Source organism: Nuphar pumila, chromosome 15 (assembly GCF_984573655.1).
Source record: "Nuphar pumila chromosome 15, dmNupPumi1.hap1.1, whole genome shotgun sequence".
Classification (NCBI taxonomy): Eukaryota; Viridiplantae; Streptophyta; class Magnoliopsida; order Nymphaeales; family Nymphaeaceae; genus Nuphar; species Nuphar pumila.
The window spans coordinates 1,463,327-1,481,341 of record NC_143263.1 but is presented as its reverse complement, the minus strand read 5'-3'; the positions used below and the strand labels follow the sequence as shown (position 1 = coordinate 1,481,341).

General features: G+C 39.0%; 1 protein-coding gene and 1 non-coding gene across 2 annotated transcripts; one reads left to right on the top strand and one right to left on the bottom strand.

Moving 5' to 3' along the window:
* Positions 1 to 963: 963 nt before the first annotated feature.
* TRNAE-UUC (transfer RNA glutamic acid (anticodon UUC)) lies at positions 964 to 1,037 on the top strand. Its single transcript has one exon. It is a non-coding gene; the product is annotated as a tRNA-Glu (tRNA).
* Positions 1,038 to 3,033: 1,996 nt separating this feature from the next.
* LOC149814073 (SUN domain-containing protein 2-like) lies at positions 3,034 to 10,655 on the bottom strand. Its single transcript, XM_089988521.1, has 3 exons — positions 10,517 to 10,655; positions 8,181 to 9,285; positions 3,034 to 3,542 (listed from the first exon to the last, which is right to left on the bottom strand). Exons 2-3 carry the CDS (start codon positions 9,264 to 9,266, stop codon positions 3,234 to 3,236), a joined length of 1,395 nt encoding a protein of 464 aa, XP_089844647.1. The 5' UTR covers positions 9,267 to 9,285; positions 10,517 to 10,655; the 3' UTR covers positions 3,034 to 3,233.
* Between the last annotated feature and the right edge of the window lie 7,360 nt (positions 10,656 to 18,015).

Below are 18,015 nucleotides of genomic sequence, written 5' to 3'. Positions count from 1 at the left end.
AGATTACTTTAGGATTGGGGTTGGATTCAGATCAGCATTTTAAGTCGGATCTAGAATTGATCCGACTCAAGACCCGACCCAATTATTTTTTTTTTACATGTAAAATAGCTTGTTTTGTTCAATTTTTTTTCGGGTCTAGTATTATGACATGTATTTTGGCTTACCTCCTCGAATCTGATTCAGATTCCGATCTTTTATTTACATTTTGGATTTGGAAATATCCCGCCCGAGTCTGATCCGTTTGCTCCCCTACTGATTTTGGACTTGACATGATTTTGGGACTTGACCGACTTTATTCTTAGGCTTGCGAGTCCATGGCATAGATTAAATGGGACACGATCAGGTTCATGAACTCCAGTGTTTTCTGAAGCTCAGATGTGGTTGCGCCATTAGTTGGAATATTGTTGTTCATGAACTTGGTCATATTTCAAAACGATAACCAAACACACCCTTGGCCTTGAAATGGGTTCCCGAGACCATGCAGGCTTGAAACTTGTAGTCTTTCTAACGAGTTTGAGTCAACTATTAAAGTATGATTGTTGACCCATGGGTACAGATCATGTAAGAATATGAGCTAATTAACAAACACAATTCAAAATTCCTTGGTCATAGTCTCACATGGTATGCCTGGAAGTGGGGTCTGGATCCGCTCTGTCCATTAGGACCATATGGGGATTGGGGGTGAGTACGATCTGCCAAGAAGTGGGGGGGTATAGGAACAACAATTCTTAGATTGCAAGTGGCAGATGTGCTTGAATAATTCTACTAGCTAAAAGGTCAGGTCTGTTAAACGGGTTTTTTTGGCGAGATCCATTGGGAATGAGCCCGAAATTTCCATGGTGATAAAGTAATAGGCCAGGTGTGCACCTACCAAATACCAATGGCACGCGACCGCACTTCCCCGTTATCTTTAGCCCGTCTAAATGTGTTTTAATAAATTTTTCTAGCATTATATATCATCAATCCGTTGTCGTCTAGTCCGGTTAGGATATCTGGCTTTCACCCAGGCGACCCGGGTTCAAATCCCGGCAACGGAACGCACTGTTTTGTTTTTCCTTTTCTTCTCTACTTCGAACTTTTCATCAATTTGCCTTGACACTTTTTTTTTTTTTGGAAAGACCCAAGGGAAACCCTCGCCCCCATCACAACCACACATTGGCTCGCCTCTGGTTAATTATTGAAATTTTATACTTCTTATTTCCAACATTTCATATGCCTTAAATTGTTCTTTATATTTTTAACTATAAAGGTACCAACATTTTGCCAATATTTCTTGCCAAAAAAAGTTTCAATTTATCACGAAATTTTACCTTAGAATATCAAGATTTGCGACTATGGTCATACATCTCGCCATTACTAGCCTTTGAACAAGATGACTACACCTAGTTTTTTGTTGACTCAATCAAGGAATGGACATGTTTGGCCCTTGACTCGATTAGAGATGCTTGTGGTGACTCAGGACTGTTGAGTCAATGCGAATCAACTGGGCTTGTGTGAGTTCATGGGTTGACTTGGCCCATGTTAAAAAGGCCTAAATGCTTAGCCAAGTCTGGTCTATCAGGTTTATGTGTAGATCTCAAGCATAGCTGTCTAAACTCTAAAGTCTGATTACTTAATTGGGTGTTGGGCCTAGATGTTTATACCTTGATCACTAACCTTAATTACGGAACTAAGTGGTCGAATGGATTGGATTAGGTTGGAATATGAATCTGAAATCTTATTTTAGGTTACGGATCTTAAAATAAGATCTGAATACATGCTAGGTCTTAGTTGATCAGACCCTTTTTGGATTCTGGTTGATTTTTCTGTTGGATCTAAGTTCAGATCTGGATCAAATTTGACTTTCTTTAGTTTGAACTCAGCTTGGCAAATATATGTTATGCTTGACCATGCATATTCAAGCTTGGGGCCTAACCATTCACAACCACCACTACTACTGCTACTGCTAATCATGAAAGGTGAAGACAAGGGATTTTAATCCGTTCAATTTTAGAAATGAACAACTCTACCATTGTATCGCAAGTTTTTTGTTTTGTGAATTAAATATGTACTCGGAAAAAATTGCTATTAAAAGGGGTTGAATGAGATAGCTGGATGATTGGGCTGACCATCATAACTGAACTGAGGGTCATGGTGATCCCCCTGCTTGCCTATCTTAAACCAAAGAAAAAAAGGAAAAGAAAACCAAAGGGCGTTGTTGAATCGCAGTATAAACATGCACGGGGTACAAAGCGGTTCTGTGCATGGCATGTACCACATTTTATAACGCTGGACAACGTGTGCCGCACTGCATCCCTTGCAGTGTGCGGTGTTTTTTTGGCGGGATGCACCAGTCGCACAGAGTCCAGTAGAAACGCTGCACGTCCTGTCCACGCAGCGCTTGTCCCGCGATGCAAACACACCCTAAAGCTAGATGTTTCGAACAAGGGTCTTATTGCGATATCATCAAGAACTAAACAATAGTCAAGATTGTAGTCGTATAGGCACTCGGACACCCTCCCAAGTAAGGGTGTCAATGAGTAAGGTTTGACCCGGACCAAACCCTATAGGGTTAGGGTTAGGGTTTGGTGATAAAAGAGAAGGCCCGATTAGAATCCGGGTCAGACCTGAAGGGTTCAATTAATAAATAGAGCCGGGTATGGTTTATGAAATTTCATACCAAACTCAGGCCCGACCCGAGTTTCAATTAAGATCTACACATTTTCAATGTAAAATTCATAAAAAAAATATATTATTTTACCGATTATGGTCCAGGTCTGGTTCATGTAAGACATATGATTCGGGTATGGTTTCTCTTATAGTGGGTCCGATCAAACCCAGGTACCATCATCTCAAATCAGGTTTGGGTCTGGTTTCACCTGGGAACCGAACCAAACCCGACCCCGTTGACAGCCCTAATCGGAGGGTGGTGATTAAGTGCTGAATCATTTATGCAAGTCATGTTTGTAAAAGGATCCCACAACTCTCTCTCTCTCTCTCGTACATGTATCTCAATCTTTCTTGTTAATGCCATGTATACCCCGAATTCACACATTACAGAACCAATATCTGATGCCTTTTTACCCTCAGTACATTCACAGTATGGCAATGAATTCAAATAAAGATGAAAGCAATACAAAAATTTCAAGTGTTGAGGAAATACAAAAATCAGATAACTAAACAAAAAACACGGATTTACAGTCTACTGTTGAGGAGAGGAACAAAACTGAGCAATATTCAACGCGTCTGCATATTTAAGATTGGCTAGAAATCGGCATTAGGGAGTCTGATTCTGATCCGTGAACTCTTAAGCGATAGATGCACGTGTGCAACAAGCTTCCATGGTTCGATATAATGTCAAGCCTGATCACATCAACCATGCAGCTTCCTGCTGTGCACGGCTTTAGATCAAAACTCTGCACATAGCTTTTCTCAAGATCATACACAAATTCACCCAGAAAAACCTTCTTATCTGATTCAAGTGATGCTTCTTCATGAGATCCATACATCCAACCAGAAATCTGGAACTCCTTGGGGGCACTGGTCCTGTCATAAGCGACGCTCTGCATAAACAGCCAAACTGGTTAACTTGTACAAAAAAATGGATCACATACCCAACATAAAAACAAAAAGATATTTCAGAAATTTTAACGATGGCAGGACACTAAACCTCTTACGCTCTCTCAAGAGAAATTGCTTCTACACAAGCAAGTGAAGCCTTTTTGTTTACAGACTATAAAACCATAAATTTTCCCACCCAAGCTCCCGCTGGTTTTTCAATAATACTTCAGCAATCATGTCGTACAAATCTCTCTTGTTTCTTAATTAGCCTGCCTTCAGCATTTTGGATGGTCTTTGGAGCTATTACAAAATTCCCAATACCCCCAACTAAAGAAAACTATCTTCCACTATTTCCAATTTTGAATACACTTCAACCTCTAATCTACACAGCATCACATACATCAGATCCCATTATTAAATAAATTCCTCAAATTAAAATATCACCCCAATATGACTTAGCCATAGTGCACTAACTAGACTACAAATTTCACTGATCAAGCTGATACTCTGCTCTCTGCAGTCAACAATAAGGCAGACACACAAACAATAGCACAAGAGTAAACAAATGGCACCCACACAAGACAATGACAATGTAGATTCTGAAACATGGAACCAACTTTAATGAGATAAAAAGCTGCCACTATTAACAATGGTATAAAAATGGGGCAAATCAAGCATTATCCAAAGTCTAGATAATCTTAACAAATTCAAATTATTTACTTTATTTTTCTATCTTTATTTTCCTGAACAAAAGTTTCCTTTCCACTTTGACTTTGATGCAGTATGCTAACTAGACCACAAATTTCACTGGTTAAGCTAGTACTCTGCTCTCTGCAATCAATAGTAAGGCAGACACCCAAACCATAAGACAAGAGCAAAAACATGGCACCACAGTGACCCAGTGCCAGCTATAACCCACAGTAACAAGAAAACCCCACATTGCAACCTTTTCCTTTTCACTTTTCAGGTATCCATTTTTTCTCAACCAAACAACCTTTTTCAGACTCATTTTTTTAGAGGAATGTGTCATTAACAAAAAATAAAAAATATCAAAGACCTGCTACTATGATCAGTCTGACAGAAATGGGCCTAACCTGGTGGGAAGTGGTAAGACCAGGGTTACCGAAAGCGCCATAGGACCCGGGGAAGCATGCTTCCCCGAAGCATGCAACGTGGACCTTCCTACAGGTGCTGGGAAGCGTGCTTCCCCTACTTTTTGTCCTTTTTTTGTTTTTTCCTTCTTATTTTTACCTTTTTTTTTGCTTTCCCCTCGTTTCCTAGGTTGCATCCGGTTCACTTTTCTTCTCGCTTCCAAGACGATTTCTGGTTCAATTCTAAATCGTCCTGCGCTTCCCACTTCCTAAAATTTTGGATGTGCCTCGCTTCCCGCTCCCACTTACCCGACTGGCAACTCTGGGTAAGACCAGCCAAAAGCTACAAAAGTTTCTCCTTTCACAAGTCTTAAAGGCTATGATGGACATAGAGTAAAACTGCATGAACTTGCTCATAAAACTTTTCCTGAAAAATCTAAGCATGGACAATTTTTTTGCAATAGATCATCTAAGAGTGTCTTTTCATGCCAAGATAAGGATACATATATTTGATATGAAGCCTTCAGGGTCCAAAAGATACTTGTGTTGTTGAAACTCGGCTAATTTGGGATTAACTAGACACCATTGACAGATAACCTTTTCTATGGTCCTGCCTAACAACTACCATATCATATCTTGGACATTCATATCCTAGGACATGTATATTGGCCATGAAAAGGAACTGTTTACTGTGATGAAGCAAAAAATATGCAAGTTTTTCACACTCCAAAGTCATAAACCATCATAAGTATAATTTACAAAGCAAAACACAGACCACTGATTCGATGTTACTGCCATGTTTACATTGGCACAAGCAAGCAATACCAGCTAAGGCTTTCTGATACAGATGCATACAACTATAGCATTGGTCCATGTGACTTCCACAGAGTAAATATAGCATCAGGTGTAAAAGGCAAAACAAGCACTAACATGTCCAGTGGGAAATCACATGGAGTCTAAAAGTACTCTCACAAAAAAAAGTAGTCGAAAAGAAATCTCAAATAAAGTCACGAAACAACAGTATGAAACTGAGAGAGAGAGAGAGTAGCTATGCTCACTAATATTCTGTCTGGTCTGGAGAAATACTCGTGGGTGGATTTTAGAAGGACAAGGTTGATCAGGTGAAGTTGTTAACAATGTGTCCACACATGATACTTTGGGTTTTTAGTGTGCTTCGTTATACAATTTGTTGCTACAACAGAAGAGTAATGATATTTCACATCCTTAAGATGCTTTATCTATTCTACTACTGACTGAAAAATAAAGCACATTTCCTAAGAAACCTTTCCTCCTTTTGCTTACGTGGCAGAAACTGGCTTTAATATCATTCTTTTACGCATCTACTTTTTTTCTCATTCTTCCCTGTTTGACTGAAGAAAATAAAAGGCTAAACTACAAGTTAGTTTGCATTCCTCAATACCATATTTCATGACCTCCCTCAATGCGTTTGTTGATATCTTCCTTCCCAAGTGCCATTTAATTTTATGAAAATGAGAATTTATGCAGCGAGGTTTCACATCCATTCAGACATGCTCAAGGCATCTCAAATGGCTCAACTTTTTCCTTTTATTGAGGCTATCCACTCTCATAAATGCACCATAGCCATGTGTCTTTTATCTTCTCATCACTTCTTGGCCATATAATAGAGCATATCTAATAGTCACATTACCATACCAAGACCTAGCCCTGTAATAAAAGAACATAAATGACACTTCACTTAACAATCATGAGAAATGATGGGAGGGTGTCCCGTCATCTCCATACTGGAAGATCGCAACTTAAAAACCTTAAAAGAAATATATTGGCAGCAATTTATTGATATCATCCTCACCTCTGTTTTTATCTCTCTAATAATATTTATTTTGAGAAAAGAGGAAAAAAAACAAGAGGGAAAAAAATTAAAGCACTGAATATATCAGTAGACCTCTAATGACCACTTGAACTGGTTGTCAGGACCTCCCATGTAACTCTAATGCTTCGTTTGGAAATAAGGTTCACAAGACACTGTATTTGTTACTTGAAGCTAGACCCATAGTTTCCTAATATTCCATGAGGAAGAGTTATTTACCGAGGTCGCTAAATCCATTGATAATATCTAGTACAAATGAGAACAACTTCCCAGGCATTAATGGACTACATCCACCATTTTACAATTAAATTTTCTAAATTGAAATTCTTAATCACCACTTTTCAAATAGGAAGGCCTTTTCTCTCTCTACTATTGGTGCAAAAAACAAAGAACAATCAAGAATGTCTTAGGATTTGACAATGACTCAATTTCACTAAATATCTTATTAATCTGTAACACTGCTCTTTACATCCTCCCAGGGGATTTCAGCATCTCCTAGATCTAATCACAGGAATATTCTTTAGCCCATCAAGGCACACACTTATGGTTTGTTGACAAATACAAAACTAGGTAACAACATAAGCTGGAAGGTTGTGTTGTACTCTATAACATGATAATCCAAATATCTCCAATTAACCAATATTAAGTAGGTCCTTGCAAAATGCATTCAGATACCTTCAGCTCTTCACAACGTCCTTCAAAATTTAATGGTGCATAATGAAAAATTAGTCACCTGAATGGACCCGAAGGTGATGAAAAATTGTGTTATAAGAGTGGGCGTGAGACACTTATCATATCATGTCATTGTGGAAGATTGTTTTGCAAAGAGAAGCTGAAAACAGAAAGACAACTCCCCCCTTCCTATCAAATACATGCTCCAAAATATTGAGTATCATATTCAATACCAGAAACTCAATTATACCCAAATTAAGTCACTGAAATGGAAGCAAGGACAGAATTTTAACACCCATTAATAAAAGAATGAATGCCATCAAAAGATAAACTGTGGAACCCCAACATACTAATCAAGAAACCAACAAATGCATTCAAGGATGAATGAGCATTAACTCGAAACAAAATCAAACATAAAAGCAATCCGACATTTTAAGCCTGTTTATTCTGCAGTAAAGCATAACCCCCTGAAAAATGGCTTTATGCCAAAGTGACAGTTAATATTAGTATTTTTATGCCACAAACTGATGGATCCAACCATATTCCTCCACTTTTATATTTTGTCTTATGACACTTATAACACATAACACTAAGACATGATTGCATTTGCATCTATTGAAAATGAAGAGCATTTGTCACAGTACATCATACTGAAACATGATCATATTTGTTAAAAAAGAAGGCTGCTTCAACATATTTGAAGGATAATGTGCAACATTGCTTGAGTTATTAATGTTCTGTTAGTCTTGATATTTTAGACAGATGATTTCTTCCTATGTTCAAATAGTACCAATAAAACAACCAACAATGTATAAAACCACAACAACAAACGAGTCAAGGGTAAAAATAGGTCATGATATTCAAAATATATATAGAATACTTAATATTAGTTTGACATTTCAACATCTTACAACTTTTCAATTGAAAAACAATATCTTATCTAGAAACAACATGCAAATAAATAAAACATATTATAGCTATACAAGATTTAGAACTTATTTAACACAAGCTTGGAACAAGAAAATTACCTTTGCAACATGTTCCAAAGTGATCGCTTCTGGTATTATAGCGGTCCTCAACTTGATCTCAACAAATCCACTACTCCCTTTCAATGGAAAACACTGACCAGGCTCTCCAAAACTAGGTTCAAGCATCTTTTGTGCGCTTGGACTAACTCCATTGCTACTTTTAGATGGAAACCAATTGCTGACCTTGGCTGCATAATATGGCTCTGAGTGCCTGATCACCCTTCCACCTCCAGAAGCCAATGCATAATCTACTTTTCCAAGCCCATCAGCTGAATGTTTGTCAATTTCTCTCATCATGATGTCCTTAGCAATAGTCCTTATCTTGTCCCAGTTCAATTCTTGGTCACCAGTTTCAAAATTTTTGTTGTTAATCAATTCATTCAGAAACCGTGAAACATCTTCCCTTGACAAAAATTCCAGCTCCTTTAGTTTCCCTTCAAGAAATTCTCCTTTATCCTCCAATTTTCTGATTTTGTGCCCAAGCAACACACTCTGCTCTTCTACTTTTTCAATGAGTTCCTTCTTAAATCTCCCAATCTGGCCCTCGATCTTGTGGTCAATGGCCTCAACCTGAACCTGCATCATTTTCGTAGCAGCCTTCATTGAACCCTCAATTTCTACAAGCTTATGCTCATAATCCAGTGACCCAAAGGGAGCAACATAGGCAGCGGAGTTGCCATGCCACCATATCAATCTCACAAAACCAACAATCCCAAGAATGAGAATAATAAACTTCACAGTGACACTAATGCACCTCTGCCATCTGGGTTTCTCAGGCTTCATGGCAACTTTCCTACGCCTGGGTGTAATGGCTGAATTTGGCAAACCGTTCCTCAATGGTGTATCTTTATATTTATCAACAGCCGGATCTCCTCTTACCACATGGTTTAAATCCTTTCCGTCCATGACTTTCACCGCATTGGAGCCATGGATCCCTCTATCCGTCAAGATTTCAATATGGGAACTCTTTTCTGTCTGAACCACTGTCCTCCTTCTTGGTGTTGGTATTGAGTTAGAAGTATGGCCTGCCGAAGGGTCACCAGCAACTGCGGGAGTTGCAGTAATTTCAGCTACTGATGCAGACATGAATTCCCCCAAAATTCCCCTATTTTCAGATCCCAAGAAATGTCAGAAGAGTACTTCTAAATATGACAGAAATTTTTCTACTAAAACAAAATGAATCCCTAAGAAGGAAGAGTACAACATCACAAGAACAGAAGATATCAACTTCAAATGAAAAAAAATGTTCATATTTGAAGAACTGCAAAATATCCAAAATGATGCCCTAAAAACAATAAGAGGAAAAAACCTAGAAGAAACAACAAAATCATGAACAACTTCAAGAAGCACAAAAATATCTAACAGCGTCTTATAGACAACAAAGACAAAACCAAACTATAAAACAAGTTAAAACAACACAAAGTTTGAGGAGCTACAAAATAACAATATCACGAAAAATAGGATATAGAGAACCAATCAAGAAGGTATAAGAAAATACAAATCACGCAAAAATGACTACCTGAGAACGCAATAAAAAACCTACAAGAAACATAGAAACCACCTACCCCACATGGTGAACAAATCACAACTCATAATTGAATTGAAAAAAGAGTAAAGCATTATTGACTTCAAGAGAGTTTAATCTTTGAGAATTTCAAAAACACCCAAAAGAGAGGGTACCACATGGACCGACTCTGGCTTGCGTCGAAACCGCGCACGCCCAAATCGGGTTTTAGTGGTTTCCTCTATCCTGTAGGGTTGCTGCCGGATAACCGAAAACGTAGCAGGCGACTGAAGAAAGTCGGGCCAACGTTGGTACGGGTTGATCCGGCGAGCCATTGCCGAAAAAAAAAATCACAGGCGGTGGCTGCAGCTAACGCCCAAACAGAATAGGAACCGGCGGCTCAGCAGAAATCGCACCCGCATGCAACCCGTTGCCGGAAAAAGCATCTGGTTGCCGCCCGTTGCCGAAAAAAAAAATGAAATAGAGGAAGGAGAAGGGGGAAGAGCTAAGCTGCGCAGGCTGGAGGAACCTGCCTGAGTAACCCTTGCCGGAGATTCCAGCAGCGGCGCGCTCCTTCTTCTTCCTCAGACTGCCGGGGTTAGTCGCCGGGTATTGCAGTGTACGACGACCGCCGGATAAGCCGTCTGCAGTAGCGTGCGACGACTGCCGCGGCGTGTGTCGACCGCTGGTCACCCGGTCTCAAGCGGCATCCTACCGCCGAATGATAGCCGAGTGCCGTGAGCACTCGCCGGAACACCGACCGAACCCCCCTTTTTCCCTATGCAAAGACATCAAACACGAAAAAGAGGAAGGGGAAAGGGTTTCTGGCTACCTGGGAATCGTCGGCAGGCCGAAGGGAGTCGAAAGAAGAATTTTTGCCGGAAAATCGAGCACTGCTTCGGCGGGCAGCGGCGGCGGCCCTTCTCTGAATTTTTTCCCCTGAACCTTTCTTTTAACGAAAAGGAACCGTAATCGGGATATTCTTTGTTTTAACGTATAATGTTAAAAAAAAGGTTTAAAAATTCTAAAAAAGGGGTTACCTTATCTTGAAAAACAGAAAAAACCGTTTCTTATTTTTCAAAAGGGTGATTCCTTTCTTTTCTGTTAAAATAAGGAAATCTCTTAATTTCGGAAAGGCATTAGTTTTCTCTAAAATTACAGAAAGAGGATCAAACCTTTCTATTTAACTCAAAATTTCTATTTTGAAGTTTTTATTTTCAGTTTTGCTTAAAAAGGCTTCTGCTTTTTGAAAATTACAGAAAAGTGTCTGAACTTTTTGTTTAACTCAGAAAGTTGCATAAACAGATTTTTGTGTTTTTGTTTACACAGAACCCCACTTAAATATTTTTGAAATTGCAAAAAAGCGGTTTTGAATTTCAGAAAATCACTTGTTACTTATCTTTGTCAAAAAGTGCTTACATTTAGCAATTTTTGTTAGTTTTTTGCATACTTAAAGAGCGTATTGCATGATAAACTACTTTAGAAGGATTAAAACTAGTTAGAATTACAAATATTAGTTGAAATATATTTTATTAATTCTTATATTTGTTCATAATTAGGAAAATAGCAAATCGAGTAGTCATGGTTGAGTTGTTCAAAATCGAAAAACTCAATGAGACGAATTTTAGAATGTGGAGAAGAAAAATAGAATATCTATTGACACATTACAAGACCTTATACGTATTGAACAATGCAAAATTTTCATTAACTGATAAATCAACTGAAGAAGAGAAGAAAGCTTACAACAAGTTTATTGAAGACAATCAACTTGCTCGAGCAACTCTTCTAACATTTATGCAAGATGATCTCATCCGAGTATTTGAAGATTTTGACACTGCAAAAAGGATGATGGAAGAAGTCAAGAAAAAATATGATATGACTTCAGAAACCCATATTCAACTTCTTCTAGAGCAGTACAACTCTTGCAGGATGAAAGAGTCAGATAACGTAGTCGATCATGTGAATCAAATGCTGGTAATGACTAAGAACTTAGCCATAGCAGGAAATGATATTCTCGAGCGCATGAAAATTTCCACTGTATTAAATAGTCTTCCTCCAACATGGAAAATGTTGTTGATTGCCATGAGGTTAAACCAGAAAGGCCTTACTTTAACAGAACTCCCTCTTCAATTAGCTCTTGAGTAAGTGCACATGACAAAAGACAAAAAGGGAGAAGTTATGAATACTCAAGAATCTTTTTCAGCAAATTCTTATAAGTTCAAGGCTAAAGACACATTCTTGAAGAAATTTAAGAAGAATAAATTCAACAAGACGCGTTCAGTGCAAACTAAGAACTCCAAGACTGCAATCAGAGGAGCATGTTTCTCTTGTGGATAAGTTGGGCATTTCAAGAATAATTGCTCAATTAGAACCAAGAAAGATACTCCAGGAAAGTAAGCAAATGAAGAACGAGAATTAGTATGCACTGTATCTGAATCACTGATCGCAGATAGTGATCTTCCAGGGTGGTGGATAGATTTAGGGGAAACACGACATGTGTCTAAGACAAAGGAAGGGCTTGTGAAAATGAAGGAGTTGAAGACTGGAGATCATAAAGTGTATATGGAAAATAACACCTATAGTGATGTGGTCGGGATAGGGACCTATAGGCTTCAGGTAGAAGGGACCAGTCTCCTACTAACAAATGTACTTTATGTACCTTCCATGAGAAGGAATCTTTTAGCAGTGGAAGACTTTGTTAAAAAGGGCTTCGAAATCCACTTTCGGAGTGACAAGGTCACTATTGGGAAATATGGAAAAGTGAAGCTCAGGGGTCGCTATTGTAACGCCCCAAAATTTTAACCCAGATTTTTCCAGGATTTTTTTTTCTTCTTTTTAAACCAACAAATGATTCTAGGGTTAAGCATTTCAGAACGATACAGGAAGGTAAAAGCAAACCACGCCATTTATTTTTTTTTATTTCAATAATAATAGAATCCAAATAGAGTTTGTCACATCATCAGTCTTAAAACAAAAATTTCAATAAAAAAGCAATTAGGACCGCCAGGGAACAAATAAATCCAGTCATGGTCAACGCCTCATCCTGCTTCGCCCATGGACTACTCTGTGCCTGAAAATGATAAAAATTATAGGAATTAGACTACCACGTCTAAGTAGGAAAACTGTAATTATTCTTGCAAGTAGATCATGTGTCAGGTGTGATGTGGGTGTTGTGTTGGAATTTCTGTCTAAACATTAACACATAGGGAATCCGATGCAATAACAATAATAGACATATATCTGCATAGAAAGGTAGATTATGTAACAGTTATACTTAAGCAAAAAACATTTTATGCAACTACAACAATTAAGCAAGGTATTAAGCAATTAAGGCAGAACTTACACTAACATGAATAACATCTATATAACATCCATAATATGAATTCAATTAACTAATGTATGCACAGTTTAGGATGTTGTTTCATCATAAGCACCGAATATAAAGCATGATGAAAAAGTATGCAAATGTTTCTTTAATTACTCCACACAGTGATACCTAACTGTTCTAGCTGATGTTTATCTTTTCTTATCCCGCGGGTACACACGGGCCAAGGCAACCATCACAGAAGAGAACGTTCGGGGGTATATTATTCAAGGTTGTTTTATTAACCCGAACATTCTAACTGTGACTGAAAATCCCAAGGGAGCGGCCAGTGACCGAGATAAACTCCCAAAGGCCAAAACCAAAACAGGATGCATCCCTAACTTCTGCAGAAGTTCATAGAACTACCGCCTAGGACCAATTGGTAGTCTGGGTCTTCCAACTCCGAAGACTGGGGACCAACGAGTCACTTTAGCTCGAAACCAAAATTATGTCCTCGGAGTTTTGTACCACAAAACCTCTCCAAGGTAAACCTGAATCTGAGTGAGTAAATCCTTTCATTTAGTTAACCCTTCAGGGTGTAGGGGCATTTTCCCAAACCCCGATACTATTTCTGTAGTAGATTCCCAACCTTAGTCATTTTTTTCCAAGTGTATGAATCAACCCCATCATTTTCCATATTATTTTCATAAACTCACTCAGAGTGCTCTGGTGCATTTAAACCGTTCAAGCACAAAAATTAATATTAGATTTTCTTACCAATATAATTGAATCAATTCACGTACCTACATTAGGTACCTAACCCGTATCGCCCATTGAGCAGGGTTTCCCAAACAACCCCACCACTACTAGAAAGGGATAACATCGACTTACTTAATCATTTACCCATTTAGGTTACCACTAGATTATTTCCTTTTTATTCACCATGCTCCACGGAAAAGAAATTCCCCTACTCGGAGTATGGGCAATATACAATGTCACTACCTAACATTTATTTGGTATGTCTTACTCATTTTCTACGTGAAGAGATCAAGGAATTATCTTAAGAATTCAAACTATCATTGGTGTACAACTGCTACTCTAAGGTAGAAATTGGAATATAAGAGAACTTGCAGTTTCATGTGGAATCTAATAACAAAGACTGTAAGACCCATTCAGCTTATTTCAGTAATACAAACACAAGAAAGTTCGTGCACAAGAGAAGTGACAACTAGGTATTTTTCAGCTAGCATACTGAAATACTAAAATCCAACATACCAAAACATAACCTTTTTATGTGTATCACAATACAGGCCGAAAATAATAAAACTGTAAGCCCATTCCACCTATCTCAGTTATACATCACAGGAAATTCAAGGTACTAGATCACCCAATCATTACAAGGTATATATATATATATATATATTGAATAATTAAGTATAGTATAACATGTTGGGTTACGCAATAGACCAGTAAATCCAACTAGACACTGTTCAGCCATATTAATTTGAGTATCATTTAACATTACAGTTCACTAGATTACAGCATGTACAATAGCTATCGGTTCAGCCAATTACCGTACTAAGTATAGCACCGCATGTTGAGTTACACAAGAAACCAATAAATCCAACTAGACACTGTTCAGCCATATTAAATTAAGTATCATTTAACATTACAGTTCACTAGATTACAGCATGTACAATAGCTATCGGTTCAGCCAATTACCGTACTAAGTATAGCACAGCATGTTGAGTTACACAAGAAACCAATAAATCCAACTAGACACTGTTCAGCCATATTAAATTAAGTATCATTTAACATTTCAACTCATTAATTTCAGTATGTTGTATTATGCTGAACATAAAAAAAAGAAAAAAAAGAACAACTAACAGCTAAACATTCCTCCATGGTGGGAACCAAGATAACTCGGCTGGACCCAAAAACAAAAGCAGCTATTTGTTAGGTTCTCCCACAAGTTAAATTAGTAAAATTAATAACCCTACACATATCCATACACACAGTAGTAAGACATTAATGCTACCCGTACAGAAACTATTAATTTAAGGCATGCTGTATTCATTATTCCAGTATACAAAATGATTGCAGCTATGATTCAACGCAATATCAGATCCTAATTTGACACAGTCATACACATTTTCAGACTTGGAAGGATTGAAGAAAAACCCACAGACCAAGGTCAAGAAGAACCTAGTTCAAGCTAGGGTTTTTTGATAAAAAAAAAGAGATAGATTTTTCCATCTAACTTCCGGTCAAAGTATCTAATCTGAGAATGAAGCAAAACACCCAATCGGTAAGAAAAACCCAGTTTCCCCAATCTCCGATCTTATTGACTGTCCGGCAACCAAAACCCCCCTTAAATCAGTCGTTTTGGGGTTTTGACAACCCACACCCCACTCAATCCATGATCGACCTGAAGAAAAATTAGAGCAACCCTACCATTTTCCGGTGAAGTTGTTGCGGCAGCTACGAGAGGGGTCGGTTGGCCTGGACAGCACCGCCACCGGAGAGGTCGGTTGCGTCTCCTGACACGGCTTCAAACAGCAGGCCCGAGCTCGGGGGAGGGGAATCCGAGGGTTAGAGAGAGAAGAGAGAGAAAGGGGATGGCGAGAGAGAGGAAAGAGGGTTCGGGGTCCCTCCTTTGTAGGTGGGTGGCCTCCCGAAAAGGAAGGAGCTCCTCCTCCTTCCGGCGGCTGCGGTGTGCTCCCCCACCTCCCATCTCCTTATGTGTTAGGGTTCGGCTGAACCCTAACACCCGATATCTCAGGGGAGAGGGTTTTCCCCTCTAAAATTTTTTTTATCGGGCAACCCATATCGGGTTGCCCCCTTATTAACCCCTCTTTTAATTTAACAGGGTGTGGGTCGGGTCCGGGTTCGACCCACGACCTGCGATGCCGGATCCGATTGCGGTTTGGATCCGGGTCGCATGAATAGCAGTGGATCCAGGAGTTGGATCCACTTGAGTCCAACAATGGTTTTAAAAAAATTATTATTATTACTTATTTATTTATATTGTATTACTAAAATACTCAATTATGCACATTTTTCTTTTGGATCCAATAACGGATCCCAGGCCCAAATCCACACAATTCTTTAAGTTTTAGTGTAAAATTTGTGGTTGTTACATCCTTTCCTCCTAAAAAAAATTTCGTCCTCTAAATTTACCTGTCGGTGTTTACTCGAACAGCTCGGGGTATTTTTCTCGCATATTAGCCTTCGGTTCCCACGTGCTTTTATCGATGCCATGGTGTTGCCATCTCACCTTAACGAGAGGAATGGTCTTTGATCTCAACACTCGCTTACTTCGTTCCAATATCTCCACTGGTTTTTCTTCCATTGTTAGGTCTTCCCTTATATCTACGTCCTCATATTGGATGACATGCGACGGATCTTAAAGATATTTTCTTAACATAGATACATGGAATACGTTATGTATCTGAGCATACTGAGGAGGTAGGGCTATACGATAGGCCGTTTCTCCAATCCGTTCAAAAATCTCAAAAGGTCTGACATATCTGGGACTCAATATTCCTTTCTTACCAAAATGAAACACACTTTTGGTGGGTGATACTTTCACAAAGACCCTATCCCCCACGTCAAAAGTGAGTTCCCTGCGCCTTTGATCTGCATAACTTTTTTGTCGACTCTGGGCCGTGAGCAGTCTATCTCTTATTATCTTGATCTGTTGGGTATAATGTTGTAACACGATTGGTGATTCTATCGACCGTTCTCCAATTTCGTCCCAATACACCGGCGATCTACAGGGTCTTCCGTACAGAGCTTCGAAAGGAGCCATGCCGATACTCGCATGGTAACTATTATTGTAAGCATATTCGGCTAAAATAACATGCTTGTCCCACTCACCTTTCCAATCCAACATACATGCTCGCAGCATATCTTCTAGCGTCTGGATAGTCCTCTCTGATTGTCCGTCAGTTTGAGGATGAAAAGCAGTACTCAGCTTCAGTTTCGTACCCAAGGCCTGTTGCAACTGACCCCAAAACCGAGAAGTAAATCGAGGATCTCGATCTGATATAATAGAAACTGGTACTCCATGCAGTCGAACAACCTCTTTGATGTATAAGTCTGCTAAGCTCTCGAGGGATTGATTTATTCGTATGGGTAGAAAGTGAGCCGATTTGGTCAATCGATCCACTATTACCCATATAGCGTCATGTTGTTTCCGTATTTTGGGCAAACCCACCACGAAATCCATGGTAATTTCTTCCCATTTCCACTGTGGAATCTCCATTTGCTGCATCATTCCGCCAGGCTTCTGATGTTCCACCTTGACTTGCTGACAAGTCAAACACTTCGAGACATAACTTGCGACCTCACGCTTCATTCCATTCCACCAATACCCTCGTTGTAAATCTTTAAACATTTTTGTGCCCCCTGGGTGTACGGTGTATTTGAACCTATGTGCTTCTCCCAATAGTTCTTCTTTCAACTTGGGATTACTAGGGACCCAAAGTCGCTTTTTCATCCAAATACTGCCATCTTCCTTGAGTGAGAAATGTGAATTCTCTTGTTGGGCTAGTGACTTCAATTTCTCATATTGGGGATCCTCCTTCTGACCTTCAATAATCTTTGTAAGGATCTCCGGATGGGCAGATAAATTAGATAACTTGATACTTCCCACGATATCTGAGAACAGTTTCCAATCAATGAATTCCTCCACCAAATTCCACCCTTTTGTTAAAAGACTAGACAAACTGCAATCAGCTTTTCGGCTGAGGGAGTCAGCTACCACATTTGCCTTTCCTGGGTGATAGAAAATGGAAAAATCGTAATCCTTTATAAACTCCAACCATCGTCGTTGTCGCATGTTTAACTCTTTCTGGGAAAACAGGTACTTAAGACTTTTGTGATCAGTAAATACTTCGAATTGTTCCCCATACAGGTAATGTCGCCATATTTTCAAAGCGAACACTACGGCTGCCAATTCGAGATCATGAGTTGGGTAGTTTCGTTCATGAATCTTTAATTGGCGAGAGGCATATGCTATCACC

Excerpts from the sequence above, each read along its gene's own strand:
- LOC149814073 (XM_089988521.1), bottom strand. The coding sequence starts at position 9,266 with ATGTCTGCATCAGTAGCTGAAATTACTGCAACTCCCGCAGTTGCTGGT. Across the intron at positions 3,543-8,180 it reads CTTTGGAACATGTTGCAAAG|AGCGTCGCTTATGACAGGAC; the intron begins GTAATTTTCTTG and ends CTGTTTATGCAG.